Consider the following 13,201-nt stretch of genomic DNA (forward strand, 5'->3'; position numbering starts at 1 on the left):
AGCTCTCTCATGTAGTAGGAGCTGGAGCTTCCTTGCTGCTGGAAGAAGGCAATCATGAGCACTTTCTCCCTGGCAAAGACAGCAGCAAACAGCTGGTACCAGTGGAGGATGAGGCTGCTGTTGAGGGTAACTGGGCCCACGGACAGCTGAGGCTCAGGCTGTGCCTGCATGGCCATGACATGGTGTTTCTACCACTATCTCAGGTTGCTTCTCTTGCTCCCATCACTCGCTTTGTCCCTTGGAAATCTCTTTCCTTCACTCTCCCAGAAACCTGGACACAAAACAAATAAAACAGCTGTGGGAGAGGCTGACCATGGGATGCTCCTCATGGACAGTCTGAAGAGGACAACGGGGAGGTCTGGCAGCTCTCACCCAGAAGTGACAGGATGGGAAGAGAAGAAAAATGGGCAGCTCTGGTGAACTGTGGGAGGAGATGGTCACTAGTGGGGAGCATGTAGGCACTTGATTGATTCTGTGTCCTGGAGGGGGAGCAGCTGTCCCAAAACACCAGGCACCACAGAACTGCAACAGCTTTTCCTCTGGAAATAGCACTCTATAGACCTGAGAGGAGGTTGTAGCCTTTGTGGGGCTTAATATCTGGGGCATTTCAGAGTTTCCAGTGGTTGGACATGAGTACAGACCAGTTCCACTGCATCCCAAAGTGAGGAGCCCAACCTGCAGTAGGTGAAGAACCCACCCATGACAGTAGCCACTATGTCCCACCATGTCCTGTTCCTCCTGGAGCAGCTGAAGGTGGCATGTGGCCCTTGCTCAGCCCTGGGCTCTCTGCTTGCCCTCTTTCCCCCATCTTCCTCTGCCCGAGGGTGGCTGCACAGCAGGATGCTGTGGCACATGCAGGGCCTGTTTGCAGCTGGTACAGAGGCAGTGACCTGATGATGATTCTTCTTGATGCCATGTGGAGAAGTGTTTGTGGATAATGCTGCTGCTCGTTTGTGACCTGTTTTGAAGGCAAGAAAAATTACAGCTTGTACAAATGAGGCAGCATATTATTCCTTTGAAAGCTGGCTAGAGGAGTTTCCCTCCTGTTATGGTATGGAGGCTGTTGAGACAGCTCTGCTTTCTTGCCCTCTAGTATTTGTATCCCCTGCCCGTTGCAATTAGACAGCCTTCTGCTAAAATCAGATTACTTCAACCTGGGAGACACTTTCCTTTTTCTGCTGCTTGGCCTGTGCTGCAGGGAGCTCTCTCTGAGCAGGGCAGAAACAGATCTGTGCTGGTCACTGTCCCTCAGGCACCGGTGTGTCAGTGTGATTGCAAAGGTAAGTCAGCATGGAGAGTGACCCGGGAGACCCCAGTGCCCAGAGCCTCTGCATGGCCCAGGATGGCCCCATCAGACTGACCACGAGCACCACTCACTCTGTGTGTGCCCCATGTGAGAGCTGGGAGGCCAGGAAATGCAAGCTGAAGAGCCCACGTCTGTGAGTGCTTGCAGGCAGTTCTGCTCTTTGCACTTTGTATGAGCCACACTCTGAAAGCAGAAAACATCATGTCTGAAATGTACCAGCTGTCATCAACTTGTCCAAGTTTTCAGATAACCTGTGGAATTAAAACTTCACTGTATGCTCTCGAGGGCAGTTCAGGGTCATTGGTCTTCCTTATAGTTGGCTTCCTGAGGGTCTATTAATTGTCCAGAACTCGGAGCCCTTTAAAGCCCTTGCTACCAAATGTCCCTGCACAGAGCTCAGAGCAGGGGGTGCAGGGTGCTGGTGACTTTATTTTTGAAGTGCTGAAACCTTGCACTTCACTTCTTGGCAGCATGCACTTGGTTCCCAAGAGCAAGTGGAGGTGGGAAGAGAACTCACTTATTGCACAACAGAAAAATGCAGCAAAGTACGATAGCAGTGTCTGGGGGGTTCTTGGCTGCCTGGATTTGGGGAATGAGGAGAGTATAAGGTGAGGTCTGAGCTTAGAGAGGTGTTGGAATGGGTTTGTTCCAACTCTGCTGAGCCTATGCTGGGTTGAGTCTCTTAGTCTCTGCAGAGGGCAGAAATTATCTTCTTTACTAAGCAGTGACTTTTTATTTCTGGGTTTTTTAAAAGCAAATCCCTGTTGTTCTTAGTCAGCCTTTGGGTGCTTGTAACAGCTGCACTCTGAGGAGTGTGTCTCGGCTTGTAGAGCGTAACAAGGCATGGCTGAGTGAGTGGTACCGCTCTGTCTGCTCTCCCCAGGACCCCTTCTCATGGATGTGATCGCTGGATTAGGCCTCCTTTGTCCTCTAGCTGTGCAGTCATCAAGTAATGGCTTCAGATAGCATCAACATGAATCTATTTGATAAAATCAACAGGATTTTATAAAGCCATTGGCACTCCTTAGGGTTTCTCAGAACCAATTTTGATGAAGGAGTGCTGTGGGATTTGGGAGAGGGGGTGTTGAGGGAAGACAGCCATAGGAAGCCTGAGGCACTGTGGAGTGTTAGCACAGGGCAAGCTCGGCACAGCCCTGGGGAACAGAGTGCTCCCCAGCTCAGCCTGAAGGTGGAGGCTGACCCTGTGCGGGGGCCTGTTCAGCCCTTCCTCACCAGGGCTGAAACGGTGGGGAGGAAAGAGCTGTTACTCTGAGAGCAAAAGAGGGGCTTCAGTCTTGTGATCCAGCAGAGCTGTCTTGTGCTTCAGCGTGAGCTGAGGGAGTGGTGGGGGGAATAAAGTCACGAAGGCTCCAAGACTTCTTGTATTGCTTCTGTGCCTGTGCAGATGTTCTCCTCAGCCACGGCAAGCCCCGGACAGCACCGCACTCAGAGCCGCGCAGCACCTTGTCCCAGCTGTCGTTCTGATGCCAGTCTTGCACTGGCTCACCTCACCTGAGACCTTGTGGCTGGGAGGATCAGCCAGGTAGAGGATATAGAGCGGTAGCACTAACAAGGTTTCCAAAAAGGACCTTCCCTTCTCCCCCCTTGTCTTGGGCTAGTGACCAGTGACTAGACTCCCTCAGATTAGTGTGTGCATAATGACTGTCTTGCTCAGTGGCTGTGCTAATCTCTGTGTGCTGGAAAGTCAGTTATAGTGGAAAGGGACTAACGTGGGGATCGTGAATTGTGTTCCAGGCCCATTTGCCATTTGCAGTGATCGGGAGCACGGAGGAGCTGAAAATAGGAAACAAAATGATGAAAGCTCGTCAGTACCCCTGGGGCACAGTGCAAGGTGAGTTGAGCCCTGGGATTTTCATGGCATGGATGGTGACACTTATGCCAGGAGGCAGTGGGCTCTCTTAAGAGGAGCAAAGGCTTGCTGGACTTATATATCTCACTGGGAACTATAATGAGAGGTTTCTCTGCTCGGAAGGGCTGTTATATCTGTTGGAGGAGTAGACAGGTGGGCAATGAGGGAAGATACCTTTGTTTCAACCCCCATCTTACTCCTTATTGTGTCTCCTTACAGTGGAGAATGAAGCTCACTGTGACTTTGTGAAGCTGCGGGAGATGCTGATCCGTGTGAACATGGAAGACCTCCGTGAGCAGACCCACACGCGCCACTATGAGCTGTACCGGCGGTGTAAGCTGGAGGAGATGGGTTTCAAGGACACTGATCCAGACAGCAAACCCTTCAGGTGGGATCCTTGGAGGAGGCAGGAGAGCTTGAGAGAGGCAATGTGTGTGTGCTCCCATGTGTGTGTGTTTGTGTGTCCCTTGAGAGAGCATGTAAAGAACCAATGCAGCAAGAAAACCTGTCAGGACAGATAAATCCAGACTTAGTAAAGGTGTTGGTGGAGTGGGAGAATGTGAAAACACATGAGAGCTTGTGCAGGATTGACTATGAAACTGCAAGTACAGGAGTAGAAATATCTGTGCTGCAGGGATACAGCAGTGTCCCTCTGAACTAGTGTTTATTGCCAGCTGGTCTCTGAATTGCCCAACATTCAACATACAGAAAAAGGCAATAACTTACAGATCCCAGAAACAGTTGGATAAAGAAGACCTTGGGCACACATGAATGAATGACCAGCAAATGTGCTGTGAGCAGGCAATATTCATGTTGAGGGCCTGATTTCAGAGGCTCAGGGGAAGCAGAGTTTGTCCCAAGTTACATCACTGGACCTTCCTTTCTTTTTAGCTTGCAAGAAACTTATGAAGCCAAAAGAAATGAGTTTCTGGGGGAACTGCAGAAAAAGGAAGAGGCAATGAGACAAATGTTTGTCCAGAGGGTCAAGGAAAAAGAAGCAGAGCTGAAAGAGGCTGAAAAAGAGGTAATGATTGCAGTGCTTGGCTCTTCATGGGTTGTGAGTGATAGATCTACTCCCAAATAGGTTGCTGCTGCCAAAGCGCTTTCTGCAGTGAGTAGTTTAGGGCTTTCTTAACAAGAATTCTAAAGTTTAACTTGGGATCATGGGAACATTAAGGTGTTCATCTTGTAGGATCAAACTAGATCACAGTGCTTGTAGTGTACAACTTAATTGAACCATGAAAGTGCCATACTCTTGATTCTGATGGAGAGTGGCAAAATTCAAGGAAACAACCACTGATAAAAGCTTGTTACATAACAAATAGACCCACACAGCTTCCTTAGTGCTGTGAAAAATCTGATCATTCCCTGCCTTTTAAAGAGGCAAAAGACCCCTGGAGATGGATCAAAATCTGTTCACGATTATGCTCCCCCAGTCCTCTATTGTTAGTCCGTGCAGTGGTGCATCACTAGCACACTGCCTGGTCTGCAAGCTGTTGTGGAAGGAGGCTGTTTGCTGCCCTTTGTCTGTGCGGTGTCAGCTCAAGAGGCTAGAAATGATGTAGAAACCAACGGGGACTTGGAGGCTTAGATCTCATGGGATCATTCCACCTTCCTCTTTTCCTGTGAGCAGAGTATCTGGTAGTGCTGGGCTCTGCTCACCTCTCTCCTTTCCCTCTAGCTGCATGAAAAGTTTGATCGCCTGAAGAAGTTACATCAGGATGAAAAAAAGAAGCTAGAGGATAAGAAAAAGTCTCTGGATGATGAAGTAAATGCGTTTAAACAAAGGAAGACAGCAGCTGAATTGCTCCAATCTCAGGCTCAGCAGGCTGGAGGATCGCAGACTCTTAAAAGAGATAAGGAAAGAAAAAAGTAAGTTGCTAACACAATGGTATTTGCTCTTTGATAACGGTTTTCCTTTGCTACCTTTCTGGATATTCACATCTCTCTCCCAGCCCAGCCAGTGCTTATCGGGGGAAGGTTTGCAAACAGAGTGCATCCCTAGTAACACCAAGCAGTAGCTGGAAGCATTTTACGTTTAGCTGTCATCCTGAAGAGCAGGGAGCAGTGCTAACCTCTCATTGCTTGCTGACAGCATGGGAGAGGATGAAGTTGATTTTTATTTCCTGAGATTCCCTGCTCCTCCCTTGGTCTGGCAGTGCTTATAATGGAGGGGAACAACATTGGCTGCCAAGGCTACAGTGTGGGTAGCGGGGAGTGTCCTGCTGACCCCAGAGAGGAACATGTCCTGTCTCATGGTCTTATTTGTTTAGGCTGGGAAAAAGCTTATACTGTGGAAATTATTCAGGGAAGCTAATAGCCTTGAATTCTGGAATCTGCAAAATGTGAGGCTGCAAATGAGGGGCGAGGTCATAGTCCTTTGTTAGTGCCAGCACTCTTCTCCAGACCTAAACCAGCTTTTTATCCTCCACAGAAACAGTGAAGGATACTGCGTGGCTTTAGCAGGAATTCCCTATGCCAGGGACTGGTGTGGCAGGAGCAGGCCCTCTTCAGGGTCCTGCGACCTGGACTGCCTGCAGTGCCCATGCCAGGCCCCTCATCCTCTGCAGCAGGTCAAGAGCTGTACAGCTGAAGCGGTGCGCCCGCTTCCTTTAGCAATGAGCGCTTCCTGTAGCACGTTTCCCAGGATGGAGTGCTGTGCCACTTTAGCATGTGTACAAAGAGAAGTGTGCAGATAAACAAGGGTCTGGCTTCTATACTGCTGCCATAATCCCCTCTCTGCACATCCCTGGAGCAAATCAGGAGTAAATCTTGCCCGTGCTACACAGTCGGATGTACCTGGGGAAGTGCTCTTAATGTGAAAAATCTGGCACATGCCCAGAGAGCTGACAGGACTGTGTGTCAAGGAAAATAGCCCGTGACTGTAAAGCTTGGAATCAAATGAGACAGGAGAGGAAAAATCCAATAACCAGAGTGAGATCCTGTTTTAGTCTTTTTAGTTTTGAGCTGGAGCTGCTTCAATGTCAACATTCTTTTGCAATGAGCAATTAGCGCTGCCCTTCTCTCGCTTGTCTGTTCTTTTTCCACTGCGCAGTTTGATTTGCTCTTTTGAATTACCTTCAGGGGGTTTTAGTATCTTTTCATACTGAGGAGCCTGAGACTGACTGGGGACAAACTTCTCTCCCCAGCCTGGACTGTGCAAGGAGGACACAACTGAGTTCTTTCATGCTTAGAGCCCTCAGACATCTGCACACTGAGGACTGCAGACCCCAGCCCTGAGATCAGTCGGGGTCAGGAGTGCAGAACAGGGAGTCAACATGCCCTATAGTATGAGCTATCAGTCACAGTGGCCCAGGTCACACTCTTGTTCCTACCAGCACTTCTGCTCTCAGAAATGCTCCTTGGCACCAAGTACATTCAAACAGAAAAGCATTGCTGCTGTCCTTTTTAGTTAAGGACACAGAAAGCTCCATCAAAGAGGTAGGTCAGTGCCTGAGTGAGGCTTGGAAAGATACTCAGAGGACTCTCTCTCCTCCAGGAAAATAGCTGTGTTAGCGCTGCTCTGTAACTCTGTAACTTCTCCAGTTGTCCTTAATCACTCATTTCAGTATTTAGATCATAAATATCTCTAACAATTCATGAATTTTCACAAGCTGTAGCTTAATTGTATCTTGTTTATTAGTATCTGGCCTTTTTCTTTCACAGGTGGCTTTTAAACACAAGCTCTGTAATTTGCACTAATCATGACTTGGTTTCTTTTTTTGGTTGTTGTTTTTGTTACACCATTATCATCATTATTAGCTCTTAAATGTGTGCTGTTTTACAGTTAGCTGCTGTTTGGCTGCATGGTGCATGGGGCACATTGTCCTGGTAAGCGTCATTAACTAATATAGACCTCACAGTGGGATCAGTTACAGTTCCAAAAAAAGCAGATCCTGTCCAAGTCCAGAAGACTAAAAGAATTATCTCTGTCTCTCTTACTATACATGGTCTACCAGTCTCTCTTTATGTATGCAGCCGTAGAAAAAGGATGCAAAGAAGTTTGTCTTTAAAGATTCTGCAAAGTAAAGTGCAGAGAGACTCACTATTAGAACATGAAACATAGAAAAATAAGAATTAGGTCCAATTCCTTCCTTCCAGCACTTTGCTGGCTCCATTTCCTTTATTCCATCGCCTTCAGAAATAAATTATATTCTTTAATCACGTAGGCCATGTTGACACTATGGCAACAATTGCTATGGAGATGTGGTGCTGATGATAAAACCCAGCTAGCCAGGAAAATGTTGTTTCCCTTTCTCCTCCTTCCCTCCTACCCCTCCAAGTTGTAGAATTAACTTGGGGTTACAGTGCAGGTGAAGGTAGATGAAAGACCGGTTTCTGTCCTCCCTTTCACATACTAACAGATGGTAAAATCTCCCAAACTTGAAGCTTTCCTTTGTCCCAAAGCACCACAGAATCACCCAACTGTGTGTGTACATGAGAGTGTTTGTGTTTGTATCTGTATGTGTACATGAGTGTGTGTGTGGTCACTCATTGTTATTTGCAGATAATGAAGGCTCTGGAGAAAAACTCAGGACTTTACAATATTTTTAACAGCCAAATGGGTCATCTGTGGGTTGGATGGTCAGTTGTAGCAGACAGACACAGACCTCCACATTCCTGGGAGTCATGCTAAGCATGCCCACAGTTGGCATAAAGCTAGGGGTAGAAGAGGGCTATATTCAAGATATATCCAGGAAGCTCTTTGCCCCTGAATAAGGCCAGTGTCTGAGTTTCTGAGGTGTTTTGCCAAGGCATGGAGAGTTCCTACTGGAGCAGACCCTTGCCAGTGGTGTTACACTGTGAGTCTACTCACAGTGTGAGTCCACTTGCTGTGACTCAGATCAGAGTGTCTGCTTTTGTGTGAGCAGGGATGTAATGTGGCCACGTAGTCATGGGCAGGCTTGCAGAACAGATACGGGTTCCTGAAAGGGTTAACAAACCTGCCCATAAGCAAGTGTCAGCAGCGCAAAGTGCCAGCATCTATTGTAAAGTGAAGGCTCATTTAAACAAAGATGTGTAAGAAATGCACCTGCCTGGCAGGAGAAGCAGCATCCTCATTAGGGTTATTAGTTAAACTGATCATGACAGTGGTCTGCTTACAGCTCAATTGAGTGTGTTAAATTGAGGCTTTTTAATTTGTAGTTGATTCTCTGGTGAGAGGAAAAAGAAAGCTCCCACAGGAGTGTCTTGCTTCTCGACAGAGCAGCGATACTTACTATCCAAGGCAAGGATGACAGCAGCTCAGGCTGAGGTGCACAGGTCTCTTGGAGCAAGAACTTGTTGGAACAGCACCACTTAACTATAAAACACCCTAAAAACACAGCCTGAAGTCCACCCTTCCCTGCAGACAAAGCCAGGATTTACATTCTATCCAGGAAACAGTCCAAACTAACTTACGGTCTGCCCTTAAATAGGGAAAAGCTGATTCCAGGATTCCTTCCCTCTTGGCTCCACCAAGGGAAATGGAAAAGCAAGTAAACATCACGCTGGCAGTGAGAGGCATTTGAATTTAATTGCAGCAGGACATTCCACTTAACAGAAGAGCTTCAGAAGGGTCTTGCACTGACTTGAACTGGAGCTTGCAGTCATCTTGAGCAGCCTGTTTGAATGAATGTCTCTACTGCCAGCAGGAACTGCAAAACAATGAAAAGAACAATGCTCTGCTTATCTGGCTCTGAATGGGGCAAAATAAGCTCAAAGAATAACAGTGTTCACTCTGGTGCTGAGTACGAAGGCACAGCTAAAGTGCAGTTAGAGTGAACATTACTGATTTGTGTTGGGTTTGGATTGCTTTTGGCAGCCCTCATAAGTGTGCACTGTTGTGTGCTGAGCTTTGACTCCAATGCAGTTCTTTGTTCCCCTATATAAATGTAGACAGTGCCTTTTCAGTGAGCATTTGTCCTTGCTACATTAAATATGTATATATGGTACTTTTCCAGAATTCAGAAAAATACTCTCCATATTGACCCATAAAGTATTGCAGGGCTCCCCTGTTTCACAAGGATACAAACAGCTCTCAGTGATCAGTCCTGTAGCTCCCAAAACTGTGAAAGGACTGTTTTAGAAAACAAGTTTGCTTCATCCCACTGCTGAGAGTGTGTGAGTGTGTGTGTGTGTGTGCATGTGTGTGCCTGCATACAGCATGTTCTGTGCTCCAATTAAACCTCATTAACACTGAGCAACGTTTCTCTGTGTGTGTGTGTGTGTGTGTTAGGAAACATGCCTTTGTTTTGATTTTTGTCATTAATCCATAAAACCATTAATCTGCCTTTTTCTTTCATTTTCAGTTCGGGTTTCCTGTAGAACCTTTCCCTTCACACCAGAAGCGAATGCCCCCAGTGGGTTAACACAATGCAGCTATGCCATTGTGCCTGTTTGCTCACCTTTGCTCATTGCTCCCTTCCTGCCTCACCAGTTTGTTTTAAGCAAGAGTCCACACCCTTGGCCGTTCCGGGTTACAGTGGTTCTCGTGCAGAACTCAGCACTAGCCCGCATGGAACTGGCAAGAGGTGCTGATTGCTGACACCTCGGCCCCTTTGGGCAGCAGCAGGCTGCTCGCAGGGCTACTGGCCTCCTCTCAGCTGCCTCTGTTTTGCATGAGGGCTGCGTGGCCCTGCCCGGGACCACTGGGGACGCACCCCGCTGCTGCCGTGGGGTGGGATGTGCTGTCTCAAGAGACTGGCTGCCCCCCTCCCCTTTTTAATTTGCTGTGCCTAACCCCTCATTACCCCTGTGCTGCCCTGTGTGACTCAAAGCATTTTAAAGGACTTTATGCAAAACTTGCCGTCCTCGCAGGCGTGGGCCTGGGCCCAAATCTCTTGTCCCTCCCAGGCTTGGGGGATTCTCAAACTTGGATCCACGGTTTGCAACTAAGTGTTCTCTGAATGCTGCAGGGGTCAGGAAGGATCTCTTGCCTTGTCTCCCTCTCAGTGTGCTGGCCTGGATGCACATCCTGGATCCAATCTCAGGGAAAGCTGGACACCTTGCTGTACATATCAGTGTTTGTGAAGAAAGACGATGCTGTTTCTTTGACTTTCTTCTCAGTGATTCCAACAGTTTCTTGGTTTAATGCAAAAAAAAGTATTCACTTTGGTTTTTTTTAACGGCATCTGTTTAGAAGTGTACAGATGCTGACAGGTTGCTCCTCATCATTTCTGTTCAGCACAAGCCTTGTTTTACTGCAACATTTGCACTAAAAAGGAGGGTGTTTTGCCCACTGGGGCCAGGCATTCACTCTGGCCAAGTGCAACCGTGTTTTGCCTGCAGGTGTCTTCTCTGTGTATTTCTGGATGAGTTTTGTTTTTAAATAAAGACTTCATCAGACAGTGAACTCTGGTTAACATTTACTTCTTTTGTTTTTTGTTTTCTTTGCCCTTCTTTTACAGTAACCCATGGCTCTGTACTGAGTAATTACCCCTGAATACAATGGGCTGGAATGGACCTTGTTAAATCGGAGGGTCTAATAAAACGTGACAGCATTTCAGCTGTGACCTTTCCATGGTGTTACCCTTGCTCTCTCCTATCTCCTCATTGTGATTCTGTCTTTACTATGTGCTGGTGGTTATTGCTTTTATTAAACAATGTACAATTAGTCCTGGCAAGGTTTTGGATGCTGCAACTTTAAATCCTCCTTTTTTTTTCCCTTTTTTTTTCCTTTTTTTCACTGCAATGAATGGATTCCCCTTCCTCCTGCTCCCTCTTCACCCAGATAAATAAGGGCTGTGGAAATAAGTTCTGTGAGTTATTTTTGCTGGCGAAATAACAACGCAGTCTAAATGTATTTATTGGTGACGTTAAAATGACACCACTGCCTTAGTGTGATTGTCCCGTAGTTGAGAGACACAAAACTCTTTGCTCTTTACACTTGGTGTCATTTTCATGACATCATCTGTCTTTTATTATCATTATTATTATTATTATTTGCTTTTCTTTTTTCTTTTGCTAATTCCTGCTACCCAGAGACTGGCATGTAATCCATGTTTCCATTTCAGACTTGCTTGTCATGACTCTCATGTTTCAGTCACACTGTCTGTGGGCTGAGTTCTCTGTCTGTGGGTGAATTCACGTGGCCTCACCCTCCTGAAAGATCAGGATGCATGCTGCCAAGTAGTTTTTAACAAAGGCCCTTCAGATCCTGGGTTGGGGGAGGATGAACACACCTCAGACTTAGCCATGACAGGTGATGCTGGTTTTGGCACAAGCCACCGCTGAGGATGGGACTAGAGAGGTGGTCTGGGTTCTGCCAACGCCTCCCCAGCAGTTTCAGCATACAGCATTGCTCCGGTTGCTGCTCGAGCCATAGCCCAGCTCACACGGCGGCCTGGCCCCCCCTTGCCAGCAATCAAGGCACTTTAAACTCTTGATTGCAATTTGTTTTCTCAGATATTTTGTTTCACCATAAACAGTTTTATTTCCCATCTTCAACTGCTTTGGTTTGGGGTTTTTTAAGCAAGTTAAAATGATTTGAGCATTGATTTCTTCCACTGGTGTTAAATATCGGCCTGCTCCCAAAACCACTCAGGATCAGTCTATGTGATTTCTAGATCATCTGCTCAAAGATCCATTTAATGTGGCTTTTTTTTTGCCATATTTCAGCTCATTAGCTGTCCTTCCTGACCATTTGCCTCATTAGAATGTTAAAGTGATGTATTTAAAGCCTTGAAAGAAAAAAAACCCCTTTTTACTTGCAAGACTTCCTCGAAGCCCTTGAGGTACCCCAGGGAGGTTCCCTCTCTCCTCTGTCAGCTGTTTTCGTGTTGCATCTCTTTTTCCTGCTTTTTCAGTGTCTTTCTCTTTTTTGCTAATCTTCTTTTTTTTTCTCTTTTTTCCCCTTTTCTCTCTCTGTAGCTTTTTTTAATCTGTCTTCGCCAGCTGCACTGGGTCTGAGGGAGAAGACTGCCGCTTCTGCAACGAGTTTATAAGGGTCTGGGGAAGGGGCGGGACAAAGCTTCAGTGTTAGTGTCTTGGAAAGAAGCTCTTTTACTGACTTGCATGGTCTCTAAAATTGAAGTGTCTTGTAATTCGTGTGACAAGACAGGGTTCTACAGGGGAAACCGATTGTTTGCCTGGAATTGTGAAGAGCAAGAGTTGTGATCTTTGGACTAACGATGTAGCGAATACATTTTCAAACATTGGTATCTGGGCACATGTGTTTTTTTTCTAATTTTGTCTTTAATAATATAAATGTCACAGGCTTCCACGAGGTGCGAGGCCTAGGGAGTATTTTCAATATGCTGTTGTATGATTGGTTTTGGAAACCGTGCATTTGAAATCAAAGGAAATATAAACATGGTGCGATTTGCTCTGTTGGCAGCCACGAAATATTTAACAAAAACAAAAATAAAGTGAGAAGAAGCGTGTGTGTGCGTTGGTGTCCTGTGTCTCCCCACCTTGTGAAACGAGCTCCAGCAGCTGCTGGACATAAGGCCAGTGGTACTTTTTTTTTCCCAGCTAACCCTCTTGTTCTTTAAAGTTAGAAAAACAGTCTGGTGAGAGAGAGGGGACGCTGGCAGCCGGTGTTAACGACGGCACCGGTGGTCGGTCGGTAAGCAGCGTGAGCCGGGTGCAGTGTCCGCGGCAGCCCTGGCCCTGCCCGCTCTCCGCCACCGTCCCTCCCGCCCCTCTTCCCTTCGCGCCACCGGCCGCGCGGGACAGCCGCACCGCGTTACGTTCACACGGCGGCCGGTGCCGGGGCCGCCTCGCGCCTTTCCACCGCGGATGCACGTGCGCCAGAAACGCCGCGCTGGCTGCCGTACGCGCTGCCCTCCGCGGCTGGCCCGGCCCGGCCCGGCGGCTCGCCGCACAGCTGTAGGCGGTCACGGGGACACAGGGGCGGGCGGGTTCTCCTCGCCCCTCCTGGGCGGCCCGGCGGGGGCGCTGGCGGCGGCGTAGCGCGGCGCGGCCCGGGGGAGGCCGCACAGACACGGGCTGGGCCCCGCTCCGCGGCCGCCGCCAGGGGGCGCCGCAGCGACGGCCGTGTCTCGCGCCGTCTCGCGCGCTCGTGACGCGGCGGCACGTGACGC

General features: G+C 47.9%; 1 protein-coding gene across 6 annotated transcripts in view; it reads left to right on the forward strand.

Moving 5' to 3' along the window:
- Positions 1-12,538, forward strand: part of SEPTIN6 (septin 6) — a 29,955-nt gene extending 17,417 nt beyond the window's left edge. The window contains exons 6-11 of one of the 6 annotated variants that reach the window (XM_062006380.1): positions 3,062-3,158; positions 3,396-3,564; positions 4,068-4,200; positions 4,858-5,048; positions 6,964-7,007; positions 9,467-10,166. In XM_062006380.1, the coding sequence (XP_061862364.1) occupies positions 3,062-3,158; positions 3,396-3,564; positions 4,068-4,200; positions 4,858-5,048; positions 6,964-6,967 (594 nt within the window). In that variant the 3' untranslated portion in view covers positions 6,968-7,007; positions 9,467-10,166. Of the gene's footprint in view, positions 1-3,061; positions 3,159-3,395; positions 3,565-4,067; positions 4,201-4,857; positions 5,049-5,610; positions 6,891-6,963; positions 7,008-9,466; positions 10,510-10,564 lie in introns of those variants that run through there. The other 5 variants (XM_062006377.1, XM_062006379.1, XM_062006376.1 and 2 more) reach the window with 5 other exon arrangements.
- The last annotated feature ends 663 nt before the right edge of the window (positions 12,539-13,201 follow it).

The sequence above is a fragment of the Colius striatus genome, chromosome 13 (assembly GCF_028858725.1).
Source record: "Colius striatus isolate bColStr4 chromosome 13, bColStr4.1.hap1, whole genome shotgun sequence".
Classification (NCBI taxonomy): Eukaryota; Metazoa; Chordata; class Aves; order Coliiformes; family Coliidae; genus Colius; species Colius striatus.